Here is a 19,089-nt window from a genome sequence, read left to right as displayed (position 1 = left end):
TTGAATGTAATGGTTTTCCTTGTAAATTCTAAAAGGCTTTCTCGATAAAATCATTGTGTTGTGGGAAAATTTAGAATGAGCAAGTAATTCCAAATGAAGTGGCATCTTTGTCAAAATAGACTTTTCCAAAGCCTACAACTAGACTGAGTGGCAATTCATTCTAGCCAAGTTGAGTGCTCTTGATTTCGGTCCGTGTTTATTAGGGGATGCCTCTAAGTGCATCACCGTGAGTAATCATCACTCAGCCTTCGGACTGTAATGATCTATTCACCAAGGTTGTCCTTTGGCTCCTTCATTATACGTTATGGCTATTTAAGGCTTTGGGTATTTGTTGGCAAACTCTATTTCTTGGGCAGTTCAGGTGAATTTCCCTACCTAATTCACCTTCACAACTTTTCCATGGCCATTTTGCAAATGACTCTCTTCTCACTCTCATTAAAGATGAGCACAAAGTCCAAAAGGCACTTTGGGTGCTTTAATACCATCAATTTGGCTTTTGGATCAACGATTCAATAGGACAAATCCCAGTGCTACGGACAATCCTTTCTCCTAACTCCACCCTGGATGCTCTAGTATGGGTGGAAGTGGAAAGTTCAAAGTGAGATCTTGTGATTTTTGGGTATCCTTTTTGCTTTCGAAGGCTCTCCAATGGACCTTTGGAATGAGGACCTCACTCAAATCAAGAAAAAGTTGGCTTGCCATATAATTAAGCTGCTCTCTTTGGTGGGTAAATTTTGGGTTTGCTCTAAAATTCTTGGGGCCACCCGTTTTTACTATTTGCCTTATTAGGTTAAATCAAAAGCTTCTTATAGTATGCTCAAGAAACTAATGAGAGACTTTTTATGAGCATCGTTTATTGACTATCATGTTTTTGACAAAATTGCAAGGGAGTTATATTGTTTCTCAAATGTCATTTACATCTTAGGGTTTCTCTTTTAGGTTTTCGATCTCCTTCTATAAGGATTGATCTTTTGTAATTATCATTCATTCTATTCATTTCTGATAATACAGTTTGCATATTTTTAGAGCAAAACCCTTGCCTCTTCTTTGCTTTTTCTTCTTTGTGACAGGTCCTTGCATGCAGGTATTCTTCGAGCTTTGTGGATTTGTATTGCTCAAATCCTTCATGGTATCAAAGTCGGATCTGTTGTAGCTTGTTCAGTATTTGAAGAAATGGAAAAACGAGGATTTGACAAAACAAATCTAGTGTTTTTCGAGTATTTTCTATGAAAAAAGGAGGGTCTCTAATTTTCGGAGCACTTTGAGGCCAAATAGACCTTACGATTGGATTCAGAAGGTGTTAAAACCCCTATTTTCATATAAAGTTTGTCGATTTTGGACAACATTGACCTGGGAGGCAAAAAAAATTGCATATCAAGGTCGTACGGTCTCTGGCATGCAAATCGAGAAAAAGCATACAAAAAAATGCATGCAGTGAAAAAATCACCACACAACTACTAAAGCGAAGCAGCCATCACCCAACCACCCGCGCTCCACCTTCAGCCACCCCATTGAGCGCCACCACAGAGCCGCTAGCACTCCGCTCCCAGTCAACCTCCGTCAGTGACTCCGCCACCAAGCTTTTCAGTGCTACCCCGCCCGCCCACAATCATCTGGGGGCCAAGGGCCATTTGTTTTAGCCCCCAAAAAAATTTTAAGGGCTTTGCAATTTTTTTTCCTCATTCTGAGGGCCCTGACAGTTTTTTGGAGATATCTTGCGCAATAGGGGGTCTTTTTTTCAATTTGAAAAAAGCGTCGGAAAGATGATTCAAAGATGAAGACAATGGTGCAAGTATTTTTTAAATTTTTTTCCAATTTGGTACCGATTTTTGCGCTTGAAATCTAGTTGATGTCTTCCATCTTTCGGGGGGCATAACTTGTTTGTTATAGCTCCATTTTCCGATCCGGAAAAAAGTGTCGTAAAGCTCTTCTCGAGCACTTTCCAGGTTCTCTGTCATTTTATCAGTATTTTATACCAAGTATTTGTGATTCACATCTGAAGCTTTTTTGCTCTTTTCTCGAATACGCATTCCTTCTGCAAGCTGGGGTTTGGTTTTTTGCATTGTAAGGGGGTGTTTCTATATTACTTTCTGTTATAATATCAGCATATCAAGAAACTTCAAAAACCCTTTTAAAAACAATTGCCGAGAACTCTTCTTGTCTAGTACTTCTAAACGTACACAACTATCATACATGGAAATCCCATATGCAGCAACTTCTCCGTTCAAAGGGTTTGTGGTCTTGTCTAGATACAGTACAACCAATTTTTCAGAGTCAATACGAGACTTTGCAACACATGAATAAAATGGATAAGCCATGGGTCTGATTTCTTCGAGTGTTTCAGATAGCTTACAATTTCATCTTGATGAGTGTTCCACTCAAGAAATGTGGGACAAGTTTAAAGACTTGTTTGGCACCATCAACGAGTTTAGAGCACTTCAGATTGAGGCAAAGCTTGCTTCTCTTGTACCCGATGCTTTTCCCTCTATTGAGGACTTTCTTATTAGGTTCAAATAGTAGAGGACTTTGTTACAGGGATGCGGGAAAGAGAAGACCGATAAGGAGTGCATCTACCTGATTCTCTCCAAGCTTCGAGGAAACTTTCAAATTTTCTCTTCTACCTTCCATTCCACTATGGATGCCTTAGGTCCCAGATTTGTTGTGCCCACTTTTGTGGTCTTTTGTGATCGCTTGACTAGAGAGAAGTCCAAACTTACACAGTTGGATACTATCACCGGTTCAAAGACACAGGCATTGGTTGCTCAAACATCTACAGGGAAGTCGAAGCAGATACCGAAGCACAAGTCAGATTCAGCAGGCAATGCGAGTTCCTCCAAGCCTACTCCTAAATCAAATGCTCGGAAACCCTCTTGGAAGGGTAAATCTTTTAAGTCTAGTGAGTCTTCCTCCAAAACTAAGAAGTACACAAGTGATCCTTGCAATTTTTGTGGCAAGGAAGGACATCCAGTTTCCAAGTGTTGGGAATGTCTTGATGCTTTAGAGGAGGCCATGCAGCAGCACAGTATTGCTTCTCCGAAGCCACCACCTCCTCCTTCAAGAAAAGGACATGCTCTTTCTGCATGAGCATTGTCTTCTACACCTACTTGGATTCTTGATTCCAAAGCTTCACACCATATGACTCACCTAATTTGGTTACCTCCCTTGCTCAGAGTGTTACTACACAGATTGCAATTGGTGATTCTACACAACTTTCAGTCACAAGTTTAGGAACTATCTCTCTAGAAGGTGGTTCATTATAGGATGTTCTCTTGGTTCCTGCCATTTCTACGAACATCCTCTTTGTCTTTCAAATTTGTCATTCAGGCTCTCAGAAGATAGTTGAGTTCTCACCACATGAGGTGGTTATTCGAGACCTCCATGATCCTGACTTGGTTGTTGCTACTGGGAGTGTTGATCTTCAATCTCACTTATATTAGTTTGATAGCTTTGAGAGCTCCGATTCTACAGGTATTTCTCTCATTGCTCATGCAGACATAGTGAGCAAACTTTGGCATGAGCATTTTGGCCATGTCAACTACAGATATCTACAACAGATGAGTACACAGGAGCTAGTTATTGGGTTACCTCAGATCTCTAGTACTCACGGTGTGTGTCAAGGTTGTGCATTTGGCAAACATCACAGAGATCCATTTCTAGTAGGTAGATACACACATGCTAAGGCACCATTGGAGTTGATACACAGTGATCTTATGTCATTTCCCACTCTATCTTTTTCAGGTGCTCGATATGTGCTCACCTTCATAGATGACTTCTCTAGACGCACATGGGTGTACTTTTTGAAATACAAATCTGATGTCTTTGATTCATTTTGAATCTTTAAAACATTTGTGGAGAAGCAATCTGGTCTTACTGTCAAGCATATACGCACTGACAATGGGGGGAATATGTGAATCAGTCTTTCAGAGATTTTTGCGCTGAGCATGGTTTACAGAATCAGTTTATAGTTCCCCACTCCCCTCAGCAGAATAGGTTGCAGAGAGAGGGAACAGGACATTACGAGAGAAGGACATTACGGGAGAAATCTCAAGCTATGAGTTCTTCATTTTGGGATGAGGCTATCAATTATGCCAATTATATCCAAAATCGGATGCCTCACAAGGCATTGTGACACTTGACTCCTGAGGAGACTTGGACTAATGTCAAGCCCGATGTTTCTACTTTTCGCTTTTTTGGTAGTGAGGCTTGGGCATTTATTCCAGATGCTCAACGAAGAGCCATGGGGAAGAAGAGTTGACCACTCATCTTTGTTGGCTACTATGAGGATGTGAAGGTGTACAAGTTTTTTGATCCTCATTCCAGAGATGTCTTGTTTCAGCGAGATGTTCAATTTGATGAGCATTATCCTCAAATGAAACCACCATCACCAGCTTCTTCCTCACTACCCTGTACTTCCTCCACTCCACAAAATTATGCATCCTCTGAGGAAGACCTTGATATTGATCCCCCTTCACCACCTCCACCTATTGTTCCACGAGTGCACAAGTGGGCTCGTGATACTATTGATGCAACAAGACCTCTGGCAGGTGATCCTACAAATTCTCGTTGTACTCGTGCTCAAACTGCAGATACTGGCCTCTTGAGTCATGCCATTTCAGATGATCCACAGAGTTTTTCACAGGTGATGGGACACTTAGAGTGAGATAAGGCTATAGATGAGTACTCTTCTTTGATGAAGAACCATACATGGGATCTTTGTCCTCCTCTGAAAGGAAGAAAGTTGGTTCGGTGTCAGTGAGTGTACCGTACCAAGTATGTTGCAAATGGTTCTATTGACAGGTACAAGGCATGTCTTGTTGCAAAGGATTTTTCACAGGTTAAAGGTATTAATCACTTCGAGACCTTTGCCCCTGTTGCCAAGATGAATTCTATTCGCCTTGTACTCTCTCTTGCAGCTTCACAGGGATGGACAATTTTCCAAATGGATATAAAGAGTGCCTTTTTGCATGGAGACCTTCATGAGGAGATCTATATGGAGCAGCCTCATGGTTTTGTGCAGGACTCTTCATTGATATGCAGGCTTCAGAGGTCTTTATATGGTCTCAAACAAGCCCCTTGGGCTTGGTATGAGAAGATGGATTCCTTCTTGCTTGCTTCACAATTCACTCAGTGTCATTTCAATCCTACAGTTTACATTCAGCGTCATGGGGTTGACTTATTGATACTTGTGCTTTATGTACATGATCTTATCATTACAGGTAGCTCAATTTCCATGATACAAAGTGTTCAGCAAGCCTTGAGAGAGCAGTTTAAGATGACAGACCTTGGACTTCTGCACTATTTTTTGGGCCTAAAAGTTCTTCAATCTTTGGATGAGATAGTCATACTCCAGCAAAACTATGCTCCTGATATGCTTCAGAGATTCAACATATTTGATTACAAGCCTGCTCCCACACCTTTTCAGTCAGGTGTTGTTTTATCTACCACTTGCACTACTCCTACAATGGATTCAACTTTATACAGACAGCTTGTGGGTAGTTTGTTGTACCTGACACACACACATCCTAATATTTCCTTTGTGTTTGGACTCTGTCTCTCGATTCACCCATGATCCACATGAGAGTCATTAGCGAGCTTCCAAACGTATCTTGAGGTATATTCAGGGTACTACATGTTATGGCATTCACATACATCAGGGGATCCTCACATTGTTGGTTACACAAACTCAGATTGGGCTGGTGATATTGATGATCACAAATCTACTTTTGGATTTGTCTTTTGTCTTGGTTTTGGTCCTATCACATCGACTTGCAAGAAGCAACATGCTCACGCATTATCATCTATAAAGGCAAAGTGCAAGGCAGCTGTGCTAGCTAGTCATGAGGTTTTGTGGCTTCGACAATTGATGACAGAGTTTGGATTTCCTCCTGATAGTCCCACCTTTCTTTGGTGTGACAATTAGAGTGCTATACACATTTCCTACAACTCAGTTGAGCATCAGCGGACCAAGCACATTGAGCTTCACATGCACTTCATTAGGCATCTGATTCAGGATGGTGCTTTGAGCTTGGAGTACATTCCCACTGTTGAGCAGGTTGCAGACATCTTTGCTAAACCTTTTGCATCCTCGTGGTATCTTCAGATGTGTTCTATGCTTGGGGTGAAAGACATTGTCCTTGGGGAGTCTCAGTGATGAGTCCTTCCTTCTTTTTTTGCTATCTCTTTTTGGAGTAGAGTTTTTTCCATAGGGTTTTCTCAATTTCTTCGTTTCATAGAGATTTGGTTGTGATTGGGTACCTCATCAGACCTTATTGTTAGGACCCAAGTTTGCTTTCAGCATTGCATTGTAGTTTCCTTGCTCTTTCTGCATTGTTTGTAGCTGCATTGTTGCTCATCTTAAGGGGGGGGTTGGAGTAAAGTGTTAGTTTACTTTAATTTATTAAATTACCTTTACTCCCTTCTTAAGATTTCACTTTATGCACTTTGCATTGCCATTTAATAATTAATTAGTAATTATTAAATGTCATTTACCTCTTAGGGTTTCCCTTTTAGGTTTTCGATCTCCTTCTATAAGGATTGATCTTTTGTAATTATCATTCGTTCTATTCATTTCTAATAATATAGTTTGCATATTTTTAGAGCAAAACCCTTGCCTCTTCTTTGCTTTTTCTTCTCTGTGATAGGTTCTTGCATGTAGGTATTCTTCGGGCTTTGTGGATTTGTATTGCTCAAATCCTTTAAGTTCTTCTCCAACATTCCATTTCTTCAATCTATCTAGTCGACAGACCTTCCTATAAGGACTAGCCTTCAAACCCTTCCAATAATGAAAGATTCCCTTTATATTGAAGGCACCCTTGTTGGCTTAGTTTGAACTTGGCTAGATCAACAAATGTTCGACATAATCCTATTTTCTTTGCCTCTGAATATGCTACACAAACTTGCCACCTGCTATGTAAAGCCGTAGTGGAAAAACTTACATTGGTTCCCCAATACCTCTTTTTGTGGATATAAACCTCAAATGGGATACAGCTAGCTCTCCCAACATCTACCCATAGAATAGCTTTGAATCTTTGGTGGCATTTATAGTCCTCTCAAGCCGTTTTGCATTATAGGTTCCAAAATATTTGCTTTGCTATTGTCAAGCCCAAGCTCAACCATTTTGCCTAATGTATTACTTTAAAAGGCTTTCCTATGAGCTCTCCCCTAAGGCATATGGGTATTCCAAATCCACATTGCCCTTTTCATGGGCTGCTACAAATGCTCACATGCCTCTTCTAGTTTTACTGTTAACCCCAAAACTTGTGGAGTTGGATTCAAGATTTCTCTTGGTCATTTTGACTAGAAGCCTCTTCCTTGGTGTATGGTCCTTTTAGGGGATCGGCCTTACATCACCTTCAAATTTACCAAGATCTAGCATGCTTTTAGGGTGGAAATCCTCTTTGCATTGTGAAAAGACATTTTGTTCTCATAACTTAATTGTTGTTCATGTTTTCCATTTTACTGCAGTGCATAAATAGAATAATGTGATGCTTCAAATACAAGTTGAATCCAACAAGGTTGTGCTGGAATTGGCCCACCTTCAAGAGCTTCTGAAGAATTTGGGAAATGCTCTGTGTACGACTGCAATAGTGCATTCAAATGCTTTTGCTTCCTGTTATCAATCTTTGCCCACAATCTCAGGCTCCCTAGTGCCAATCTGAAGGTGCCAATGACTTCAAAAAGTGGTGCCCACATCTTTGCTTTCATGTCCCCTATTCAAATAATTAAAAAAAAATAAACTTTGTTAAGGCAGGCAGGCTCCAAAAAGGTGAAATTTCAGAAAAAGAGGCTAATCTTTGGAAACCAATGGACTAATAAATAAAAATTATTATTAAATTATATTTTATTAACCACTCTTGGACGTGAGTTAGGGTTATGCCCTCTTTAAAAAGGGTTTAGAGGCATTTTGGGCTCATTCTACATCTTGATTCTTGCTAATTTTCTTGTTGTTCTTCAGAGGCTGCCAAACCTGTGGAGAAGGAAACCCAAGAACGGGAGTTTGCAGGTTTCTAGGAAGGCTAAGGATGGGAGTTTGAAGCCATTCCATGTGCATGCTCATACAGAGTTTGCCTTTGTGCTGAATAGTGCCGATTTGGGTGTTTTCGGGGTTGTTTTTGGTTTGAGTTTGGGTTTTCAGTTGAGTGTTTCATATCAGTTTGGTTTGCTGCTGTATTTCAGACTTTATGATGTTAAAATAGAGCTGAATATATGTATTGGGTAGTGATTAAACTTCTGAGATAGTTTATGAGTGTTTTGTGGTGTTTCCGGGCATTTTTGTGTTAATTTCGGGAGCCCGATTGAGCATAGTTTTGCCCTACATTTGTGAGCTGTTGTGTAAAGGCTATACAAATCTGGAAATGTCATTTTGTAGGCTTTCATGCTGCTGAAATTTTTGTAAAAATGTCCATTTTCAGATTTATTAATAATTTGTGAAGTTGTGAAGTTTTTGGCACTAATTTGGACATACCCGATTTGGGTTTTATTGGGAAATTGGCAGATCTTTGTAATATTGGTTGTTTGATTTTAAAGTTCTGATTTGAGGCTGGAAATATCATAAAAAAATCAGTAAAGGGACATTACATTTGCCATGAGGGTGCTTTGCCTCTAACTAAGTTCAATAGGTATCAATTTGTCCATCGATGGTGATAATAGCTAGTGGGCTTTCGGCAATGACAACGGATGGCCTAGTTCATCCAAGTGGTTCCCAAAATTAGCTTGGGAAATCTTGCACTCCCACAAGGATTAGGATAAGGAAAAGCAGGATATTGCTACAAAAGAATGGTAGTCCCTCCCAAACGCCAACTCCTACCCCATTGATGTATGGGGTCCTAAGGATGATAGATACCTACCTCCTAAGTCACAAGGTTCGAATTCAAATTCGAGTTCGACAACTATGAAGTTCGGCTAAAGTTCAGCAAGGCAAAAAAAAAATGGAAAAAATTCGACAATAAATTTGCCTTATATAATTTTTGAAAAATATATAAATAATATGATCTTGATTCCTAGTTATGAGAGGGTCTATAACTTTGTGAAGACGACTGTAAAGTATGATATGATTTTTTTACTTTAGTTTGCTAATAAACAAAATTATAATAAAAAATAATAATGGTTCTATTTAATTTTTACTAATAAAATAAAATTGTGAATATTAAAAAATTAAAATAATAATAAAAAATATTGTAATAATTATTAATAATCATAAATAAATATAATACATACAAAATATTAACATTTCACTGATACTAAATAAATAAATATACATTAAATATAAATGTTTCCCTACGATAACTACATAGTGATACAAATATTTACAATAATAAAAATAGCATTTATTGTTATAATCTTATAACACATTGAAACCTAATATTAAAAATAACAGTTATTATTATTATTATAAATTTATAGCCTTATTAATAAATGTTCAAACCTAAACAAGTAAATAAAAAATGCTCATCGCTGAAGAAAATGTCCGTCGGCGAAAATGGAAGCACAGGCGACTGAAAGTGTACACAAAGATTTTCTAAATGGAGAGTAAATGATTAACAAAGTGAAGAAGAGGTGAATGACAGGAGGCTGGAGCAGACAAAGGCGACGCGAGCTTCAGACATGACTAGATATTCAGACAATCTTATTCCCAATGCATTTTTTCCCTAGCCGAGCTTTAGATATGATTGGATGCATTTTCAGCAAATGAAGGGCATTATTTAATAAGTTTTTCTGCTTCAGAAATCCAAAAAACAACTCCGTAAGAATTTAATGACGAATTTAGCGGATTTTTTTCATTTTTATGGGTTCGCCGAATGCCAAACCTCAAGCCGAAAATTTGGCGAACCCTGTGACTTAGCCTGCCTCTACCACCCACAGCCACTACTATAGATGCTTAGCAACTTTATATTTGTTGTTTGTTCTATGGGTTCTTCCAATGTCTCTATTCTCGGGCATTGTTTGTGTGTTTTTTCTAACACTCCAAGCTTTGCCCATTTGACTCCTAAAGGATGATCCCAATAGAAATGGTTACTATTCATCAATATGAAATTAAATACTATTATAGTAAAATGTGTCCCAATACAATAAAAAATTAAGGACATTTGTTTTAAAGTTTAAGTGAATGTGTGTTTTTGAAGAATATTTTTAATCAAAAAGTTTCTCAAATATTCGATAATGTTGTCGAGTTATTGCCATGTTTTTCCTCATGTTTCCAGGAGTCCTGAGTTTTAAAATAAAATAGGCTTGCCAAGTTATTGTTGAGTCCGAGTTTTTCAACTATATTGCCGTCTTCTGAAATTAGAAAGCTGCAATCAATAAAGTAAATTTCTGGAAACTTCAAGAAACTAGAAGGAAATTACAACAAACATTCTCAGAAGTTTCCAATCTTATAGAATCTTCCAACACGAAAAGATTTTAAGAAATATTCAAATAAACTTCCAGCATACTAGAGGTATACTCCTAGATTCAATAACAGAACATCAAAGATCATCAAATGTGGTTTGTGCAGAAATGCAGGATAGAATCCTGGGTCAACTGACTGGTATCTAGGATAATCCCTGTCCCAACATTTAACAAGCAAATGACGGTTTAAACATGATTCTAGAAAGAGAAGAAATTATACTGACATCAAACATAACTAAGAGAGTACCTCCTATTGCATTTATAAGTACTTGGGTGAGAATAACTAAAAATAACTAAACATTAAGCAATGAATAACTGTAAACAAAACAAACACATAAGAATTTTAAAATGGTTAACTCTAAGGAACTAGATTATTTTATTATCCAAGGACTAAAGCTTCTAAAAGAATAAGTCATGTGATTGAGATCAGAATCTGCAAAGCTTTCGTTCAGTATTAGATGAAATCTTGAAATATGTTAGAGAAATCTGAAGTAATTTCAAACTCGACATTACAAGCAGAAAATCTGATATGTTGAATTTTAGTTTTATTGTTGATACGTGATGAAAACAAGATCAGCAGTAGGCAACAAGATAATCACCACTCTGAGAGTTCGAGATAGAGAATGAGAGTGTCTAGCCTCGGTGGCAGCCATTTTGAAAAGCCGGGTGAGGTCAGACCTTAAATACAGTGCATCTGCTTCCAAACCAGCCACAATGGCCCTTATCTTAGCTATGTCATTCGTAAATTCCCTCTGTCTCTGCAAATATACACATTTAATATTTAAAAGAACATTATGGTTTAAACATAAAACTCAATACAATAGATCAATAGATAGAAAAAAATATTATCAATTTGTTCCTACAACATAAAATTAAATAACCCTGACTTGACTGAAATGCTTCTATAGTCAACTGTGTGTTTTGTTTGCATCAACATTTTATTCACTCTACATGAACCATCATAAAGATGGTGAAAAAAATATTGGTTGGATTGAAGATTTAGGTTGATAAGAAGGCTTGATGTTGGAAAATGAGAAGATAAATATTTTTCAAAAGAGAAATTTTGAGTTTTTGGTATGGAAATGGTTATGGGTAGGTACAAGGTAAAGTTAAATATTTTGGATTTAACCAAGAAATTTGGCAAATATGTGAAAAATTAAAAAACAAGTGAAATGATGAAAAGATATACTGAAACTAAATTGCAAAGTGAAAAACAATAATCAATGGAAATGGGAAAGACAAATTCTTGTGGGTTAAAAAACCAAGATCACGAAACACAATGGAGCAAAATGAGAATAAAATGAAATAAACAAGAAGAAAAACATTATAGGTATAACAAAAATTAATTGATTGGAAATGGTCTGCATTACTGCTAAACCAAAGGTGGAAATACAAAAAGTGGTAAAGAAATTGGTGGATAGTGGCTTTGTTCAAGCAGAGGCTTTCATACTCACAGTACAAAGTCTAGAATTTTTTCTAGCTTGTGTAAAACATTATGATCCTAAAAAGAAAGAGATCAGATCCATGGATGGACAAGTCTTGTGCAGCCTTAAATCAAATGAGATTGAATTGAATTTGCATAAACTTCAATATAAAGAATTGTTCAAAATTGACTTGGGAAAAAGCAAGAAGGCTTGGCCAAGCAATATAGTACATTAATATAAGCAAATCACCAAGCACTGGCTAAACAAAATAAGTTTTACCTAGAAAATTGAGTCGAAGAGAATTCAAAGATGAATTTGCAATTACGATCACTCTTCCCAATCAAATCATATGCAATGTCCCCTTCTCACATATAAGTAAATTTGTGGTCATTAGCCTTTTTTCCCATAAGCAAATTGTCATCAAAAAGAGATAAATTGGGGATGACCCCACAGTGCAACAGCAGTTGCAAATCTGTGTTAACAAGGAGGTCACTGTTGTGTAAAAAACACATGTTGTCCATTGCAAATGGGGTGATGCAGGAGCATCCTAGGCTTTCTTGCAATCTTGCATGTTGGAGCTAGGTGCCAGTGGTTTCAAAATTTCTGTTGCTGCCGAGCTGGTTAGTGTATGCCGAGTTACTCTAGCTTTAGTGCATGCCAAGTTATTGTAGCTCTAATGGATGCCAAGTTACTGTAGCTCTAGTGGATGCCGAGTTACTGTAGCAATCTTGTGTTGACTGAGTGTTCCTTCATGTACCAAGTGCACTTGTCGGTGCCAAGTTTTCTAGTGGATGTCGAGTGTTCATGTATGTGCCGAGTGCCAGCATTGGTTTTGGTTTTGTTCGTACCGAGTTGTTTGTGAGCCAACTTTTGGCATTTGATTTATGTATGGGTATTTAATTTGTTTTGTGGCTGACTTGTGGCTCGACATATATTTAATATACGGGATTTAATTTAGTTTGTAATGAGCTGGGCCGACTCGTGGCTTAGTTGTGTATAAGTAAGGGGTTTTGTGGAATCTCTAGGCAGTAGTGATCATTCCAACTTTGAGAAGGGGATGAAGTGTAGATGCGAATTTTGAAGAGCTAGGGCTATGACTTAGAAACCAGAGAATTGCTTGGTGGACCTAAGGGTACAAGTGTGGATTCTTCTTGGTGTTCTTATCCAGTTGTGTATCTGGACTAGCTGGGATTAGGTTTGTAAGTTGGATCTTTTTGGGTCTTGCAAAACTAATTTTGTAATTGTTGTTTGTAGTTGGCCCTAACCCGGAAGGCCTTATAGGCGGGCATATTGCATGTAATCAATTATATCTATGAATAAAGAGTTGTGATTTGGTATCGGATCTTGCATTATTGTTGATCTGTTGTTGTATTTCTGCTGTGTGGTTGTTTGTTGGGGGGTTTGGACATCTCCTTTGGGGATTCTCCTACCTTGCACTGCATTAGATGGTATAAGAGCGAAGGTTATTCCTGTGTGTGTAGACAGATTGCCGAAGTTGAGGCAATTTGCATCAAGATCTTGGGTTGTACAAAGTTGATCTTGTGGCTGATTAATCTTCTGGATTGGTGGATCTATTGCTTAGGATTTGCAAAAATTTTGGAAAATGCATCCAAGAAGATTGGACCCTAGGGCAATTGATGATCTTAGTGATGTCGTGGAAGAAAGGGTCTCAGAGAAGATTAGAGAAAAGTTCAGATCTAAGATTTCATTGATGAAGAGTGACATGATCGCTGAAATTAAGTGCTTTAAGTGGTGTACCTAGGCATGTGGGTACTGAAGGTAGTTATGAGGAAGTGGTTGAAGACTTTGAAGCTACTGGATCTAGTGGTGAGGATAGAATTGATCGTGTGGAGAGACCTATTGGAACTAGGGTTGGTCAGTTTGCTACACCTAGATCTCAGTTGAAGCTGAAGCATAAGATGGAGGTTTCTAATTTCTCAAGTACTTTGAATCTTGAAGATCTGATTGATTGGATTGGTGAATTGGAAGACTACTTTGAGCTTGAGGATATTGAGGATCCACTCAGAGTGAGGTTGGCACAAACTAAGTTGAAAAGACATGCTGCTCTTTGGTGGAAAGAATTGCAAAAAGACAAAGAAAAGGAAGGTCAAATGAAGATCTCTAGATGGAGATTGATGGTGACTAAGTTGAAAGCTAAGTTCATTCCTGCTGATTATGAACTTGAGTTGTTTAAAAGGTTACAAAATTTGAAACAGAAAGAAATGACTGTAAAAGATTATACCGAGGAATTCTACAAGTTGACTATTCAGTCTAGTCATAGAGAATTGTCAAAGGAAAAGGTAGCTCGGTACATTAATGATTTGAGATTCAATATCCAGGATGAGATTGGTATGTTGAATATTTCATCAATTGAGGATGCTTATTAGTATTGCCCTGAAGGCAGAGGATAAGTTGAAAAGGAAAAGTCAAGGTAATGCTAGAGGGAAGGAGAAGCAAGATAGCTTGGCACAAGCTAAACCGAGTGTTGAAGGTGAACCAAAACCTATTGATCAGAAAAGGAGGACAAGTAGAGGTGAGTTTAGAGGTAATTGTCCCAGATGTGGGAAAGAAGGGCATAGATCTTTTGAATGTTTGATTGGTAGGACAACTACTATTGTAAATGAGGTTGTAATTCAAGACAGTCAACCTCAGCAAGGCGAAAGTTTGTTGGCTCGACGAGTACTGGTTGGTGAGAGAACATTGGATTCTTGTTAGAGGACTAGTTTGTTCAAGACTTGTTGTAAGTCTGGTGGTAAAGTCTGCAAGGTGCTTGTGGATGGTGGTAGTACTGATAACCTTGTTGCTGAGGAGATGGTTCAAAAACTTGGTTTAAAGAGAGTAAGACATCCTTATCCTTATAGGATTGGTTGGTTACAAGGTGAGCATGCTTTGGAAGTGAGGGAGCAATGCCTTATTGATTTCCAAATTAGGCAGTATAAGGATCAAGTGTTGTGTGATATTATGGACACGAATAGTTGTCATTTGTTGCTTAGTAGACCTTGGCAGTATGATTGCAGAGTTGTGCATGATTGTGTCAAGAATGTGTTTACTGTTGAGAAAGGTGGCAAGAAATTTTCCCTGATTCCTTTGCAAAATGAAGAGCCCGGTAGGAGGAACCTAAGTATTGGCAGCCGAGTTGAGTAGGAAGATTCTGAGAAGGTTGGAAATCAGTGTGGAAAGAAGACCTATAGCACACCTATGATGGATGTGAAGAAGCAGAAGAAGAACAAAGGAAAGAGTGTACAAGTTGAATATTTGGAGGATATGTATGTGAAGAACCAGTTTGGGATTTATGTGTTGAATCCTAGAAGATGTTCTTCTAGTTACTAGAACATCTTTTTGAAACTAAGGTGTTTGATGCAAGAGCATCCTAGGCTTTCTTGCAATCCTGCAGGTTCGAGCCAGGTGCCAGTGGTTTCCAATTTTCTATTGTTGCCGAGTTGGTTAGTGTATGCTGAGTTACTGTAGCTTTAGTGCATGTCAAGTTACTGTAGCTCTAATGGATGTCGAGTTACTGTAGCTCTAGTGGATGCCAAGTTATTGTAGCTCTAATGGATGCTAAGTTACTATAGCTCTAGTGGATGTTGAGTTACTGTAGCTCCTAGTAGATGCTGAGTTACTGTAGCAATCTAGTGTTGACCAAGTGTTCCTTCATGTGCCGAGTGAACCTGTTGGTGTTGAGTTTTCTAGTGGATGTCGAGTGTTCATGTATGTGCCGAGTGCCAGTATTGGTTTTGGTTCTGCTGTGTTGAGTTGTCTGTGAGCCGATTTTTGGCATTTAATTTATGTATGGGTATTTAATTTGTGTTGTGGCCGACTTGTGGCTGGACATATATTTAATGTAAGGGATTTAATTTAGTTTGTAATGAGCCGGGCCGACTTGTGGCTTAGTTGGGTATAAGTACGGGGTTTTGTGGAGTCTTTAGGCAGTAGTGATCATTCCAGCTTTAAGATGAGGATGAAGTGTAGATGCGAATTTTGAAGAGCTGAGCTAGGGCTAGGGCTTAAAAACCAGAGGATTGCTTGGTGGACCTGAGGGTACAACTGTGGATTCTTCTTGGTGTTCTTATCCAGTTGTGTATCTAGACTAGCTGGGATTGGGTTTGTAAGTTGCATCTTGTCGAGTCTTGCATGCTAAAGTTTGTAGCTGCGATAGAGATCTTTATCTCTCGAAATTTGGACGTTATTACCGTTATTGTCATCTTCAGCTGTAAAGGACACTTAAGTTTAATTTGTAATACTAAATGTAAATGACATGTGTCATTCACATGCATTGAGGCATGAATATATGAAGAGTCATAATTAATTATAGGAGTTATAAGAATCTCAAGAGACCTTCGGTTATGATATGAAGAGTCTCTCCTATTGATATATATTCTCATCAAACAAAGGATATTGTAAACTTGAACATTTCATTATCAATAAAGATATATTTGTGTTGTGTGGTTGGGTTTTTCCCTTCATTCTCAAATGGTTTTCCCAGGATAATTCTAGTGTTTATTAGTTCAATTTTGGCAACTCCTTATTGCTTGTTATCTCTATCAATTTCTAGGCTTTAGATTTAACATGGTATCAAAGCCTGGTATAGATAACAACATTAAAAGAGCTGAGAATTATATGGAAATAGAGGCAGTCCTGAATCTGTGTACGAAGATATTCATGCTACATCTTGAGATGGAGGTCCAATGATTGAATTATAGTAGCTAGGTGCATCAGGCACATGGGGCTTCACAACAGCATGTTGATTTGAAGCTATCAATGAAGCTACCATTCTAGATTGTTGAAATCAGTCTCATCAAATCTCTATAACTGTCATCTTGTTGACCGAGGATATCTACAGGGAGTGTTGAATTATTTATTTACTTTTAGCTCCTATGAAATTATATTTTGTCTAAGACTAAATTGCTGTTATTATATTATGAATGCTAACGAGGGTATTCAAGCTCCTTATTTTTTCTATTTTTTGGCTAGGGAATAGTTGTTAATCTTCATTGAAGAAGAATGAATATTCTCTGCCATTATACTCTCTCTCCTAGCATGGAAGGTTACATGCACGTACATTCTTTTCTCAATGGATTTGCCTCACATGGCAATGGTAAATCTTTATCGACAACGTGTCTCTCAGAAATTGGATGACTCGTTCTCCATCTGTCTCAATCTTATTTAAACGGCTCCCTCTTGGCGACATCAAGTGTTCTAATTTCATGCATCATGGATTCTCCTCCCGTTATATCTGACAAATACATTCGACAAGCTTCAGTTGTCATATTTATTCCAATCCTATTGTCGCCTTTGTAACTGTTCTTTATGACCTTATTTATTCTCCTCGGTGGACTATTTTTATCTTGTCAGTTACTTTGAAGCAGTAAAGAACGTATTTATCAAGATTATTTGTCCATTATCTTTCCACATATTTGGTCGAATATATTACGTAGTTGAAATGCTCTCCTATTGTTTTTTCTCATTATGATCGGGCAAGCTAATTGATTTCTTAGGAAGGTTATAATACTAAGGTAGGATGGTCAAGTGTTGGAGCTTCTTCTCAAGCATCACAATCATACGCATCAGTATGAGGCGTCTCCGCCTTGCAGGAGATGAGTCGGTTCATGATGGTCAGTTCTTCAAGGATATTCTCTTCATTCATTGTGATGTGGACATTGGAACTTCGAGGGTTATCTTGTGCCACTGCCATATGCACAGAACGTGAAAGCTATAATGATTGGGGCCTTTGGAGAAAGTATCTCCTGTTGAGAGTAACTGTAGAAACCGGAAGTTATTTGTCGAGTATTGCATAGGAATTGCAGGACAGCAAAAGCCACGAAAGTTTTTCATCCCCAGCTCGTCAACATGATGTTATGTTGTAACGGCAGTAGGAAACTCTAGAGTTTTCAACACTCATAGGCTCAATAAGTGGAGGAGTGTCTGGGAGTTCTCGACACAATAGGAGGCATTTGTTCAACTCGTCTAATCATGGCACCTGCTCTCATAATAGAAAAGGAAGTTTTTGTTAGAATCTGAAAAGATTAATAACCCAGAAAACTAGTGCAAAGAGTAAATATCTAAACTATGAATGCAAATGATACAAAATCAAAATAGCATCATAGAGTTAGTTTCCAAGAGAGTAATGCAAATGCTGGAAGCAAAATAGCATTAAGAGGATGCAAAAACAAGAGATACAAATACAAGCCAGGTAGCATACTTATATAGGCTAGGAAGAGGGAAGAGGTGGCAACACCAACCAATAAGGAGCAACCATCTATCGGACTAAAGATAGCAAAGTATCTTCCCAAGATAGCTAATTGATGCTCACATGTAGGAAGGTGACACCTCACAACCATTCACCTAATAAGACATGCTTTATTAACCTAAGCAAGATTATTAAAAGTGTAGGAAAAACCTAGCAAAATAGGAAAAATAAAAAACTACACTAACACCCCCCCATAAGCGAAGCTTAGGTGGATGTAGAAATGGGTCCCGGCAAGTCAAGCCTGATGAGGTACCCATGTACATAAAATTCTCCCAAAAGAGAGAGAAAAGAGACTCCCCAAAGAAAATTAGGACTCCAAGTGAGAGGAAGAAGCCCCCCCAAAAGATGAAGCATCCTGCACCTCCAGCAAAGCTTGCAAATTTTGTCCGGTAGATCCACTTACATCGAACAAGTTTTCTTCCCTTAGGAAAACGGACAACATCCCAAGTGTGGTTCCTCATCAAGGAACTATACTCTTTCTGCATAGCTATATCCCACTCAAAAATACCAGAAGCCTCATGAAAGGATTGTGGATTTGAGGCAGTAGCAATGAAGATATGTAGAGCATCCTTGAATTGTGAACGAGTCTGCTTGGTGTCTGATGGATCCCCAACCCAATCACCTGCAAACTACAAGGTCTGTCTAGCCCAAAGTGGACCAGAAGATGGAGAATCTAGAGGAGAATCATCAACCTGTAAATGATGACTAGGAGAGGAAGGAGGTGAGTCCTCTGAATCACTCTCTGCATCAAAAGTGGAGGTAGAAGACTGCTCAAGTGAATCTGACCGATCAGAAGATCTATCATGTATTGCAAGTGACTCCAATGTCAAAGTAGAAGGCAACCCTGTGACCATGCTCTGCTGGTTAAGCTGATGCAAGTAGTGGAAGTTAAGATGGCCAAACCGCTCATGCCATAATCTGCTCACATCATTAAAGTGAGTGAGTGAAACAGTCAAAGGAGGATCAGGAACAAAGTGAGAAAACATATAGAGTCGTGACTGATGATCTGCTCTCCCAACTGCAACTGTAGAA

At 38.4% G+C, this 19,089-nt stretch overlaps 1 protein-coding gene across 2 annotated transcripts in view; it reads right to left on the bottom strand.

Annotated features, from left to right (window-relative positions):
• Positions 1-19,089, bottom strand: part of LOC149564219 (uncharacterized) — a 79,995-nt gene that overhangs the window by 43,348 nt on the left and 17,558 nt on the right. The window contains exon 2 of one of the 2 annotated variants that reach the window (XM_089827291.1): positions 10,986-11,144. The exons of the other annotated variant lie outside the window; for it this stretch is intronic. Coding sequence (XP_089683417.1) covers positions 10,986-11,144 — 159 coding nt within the window. The remainder of the gene's footprint in view (positions 1-10,985; positions 11,145-19,089) is intronic. 2 annotated transcript variants of the gene reach the window in all.

This window comes from Cupressus sempervirens, chromosome 4 (assembly GCF_028749045.1).
Source record: "Cupressus sempervirens isolate cs-2001-9-10 chromosome 4, ASM2874904v1, whole genome shotgun sequence".
In the NCBI taxonomy this organism is placed as follows: Eukaryota; Viridiplantae; Streptophyta; class Pinopsida; order Cupressales; family Cupressaceae; genus Cupressus; species Cupressus sempervirens.
The sequence above is the reverse complement of the archived record's forward strand: the minus strand, read 5'-3'. Positions and strand labels throughout refer to the sequence as shown.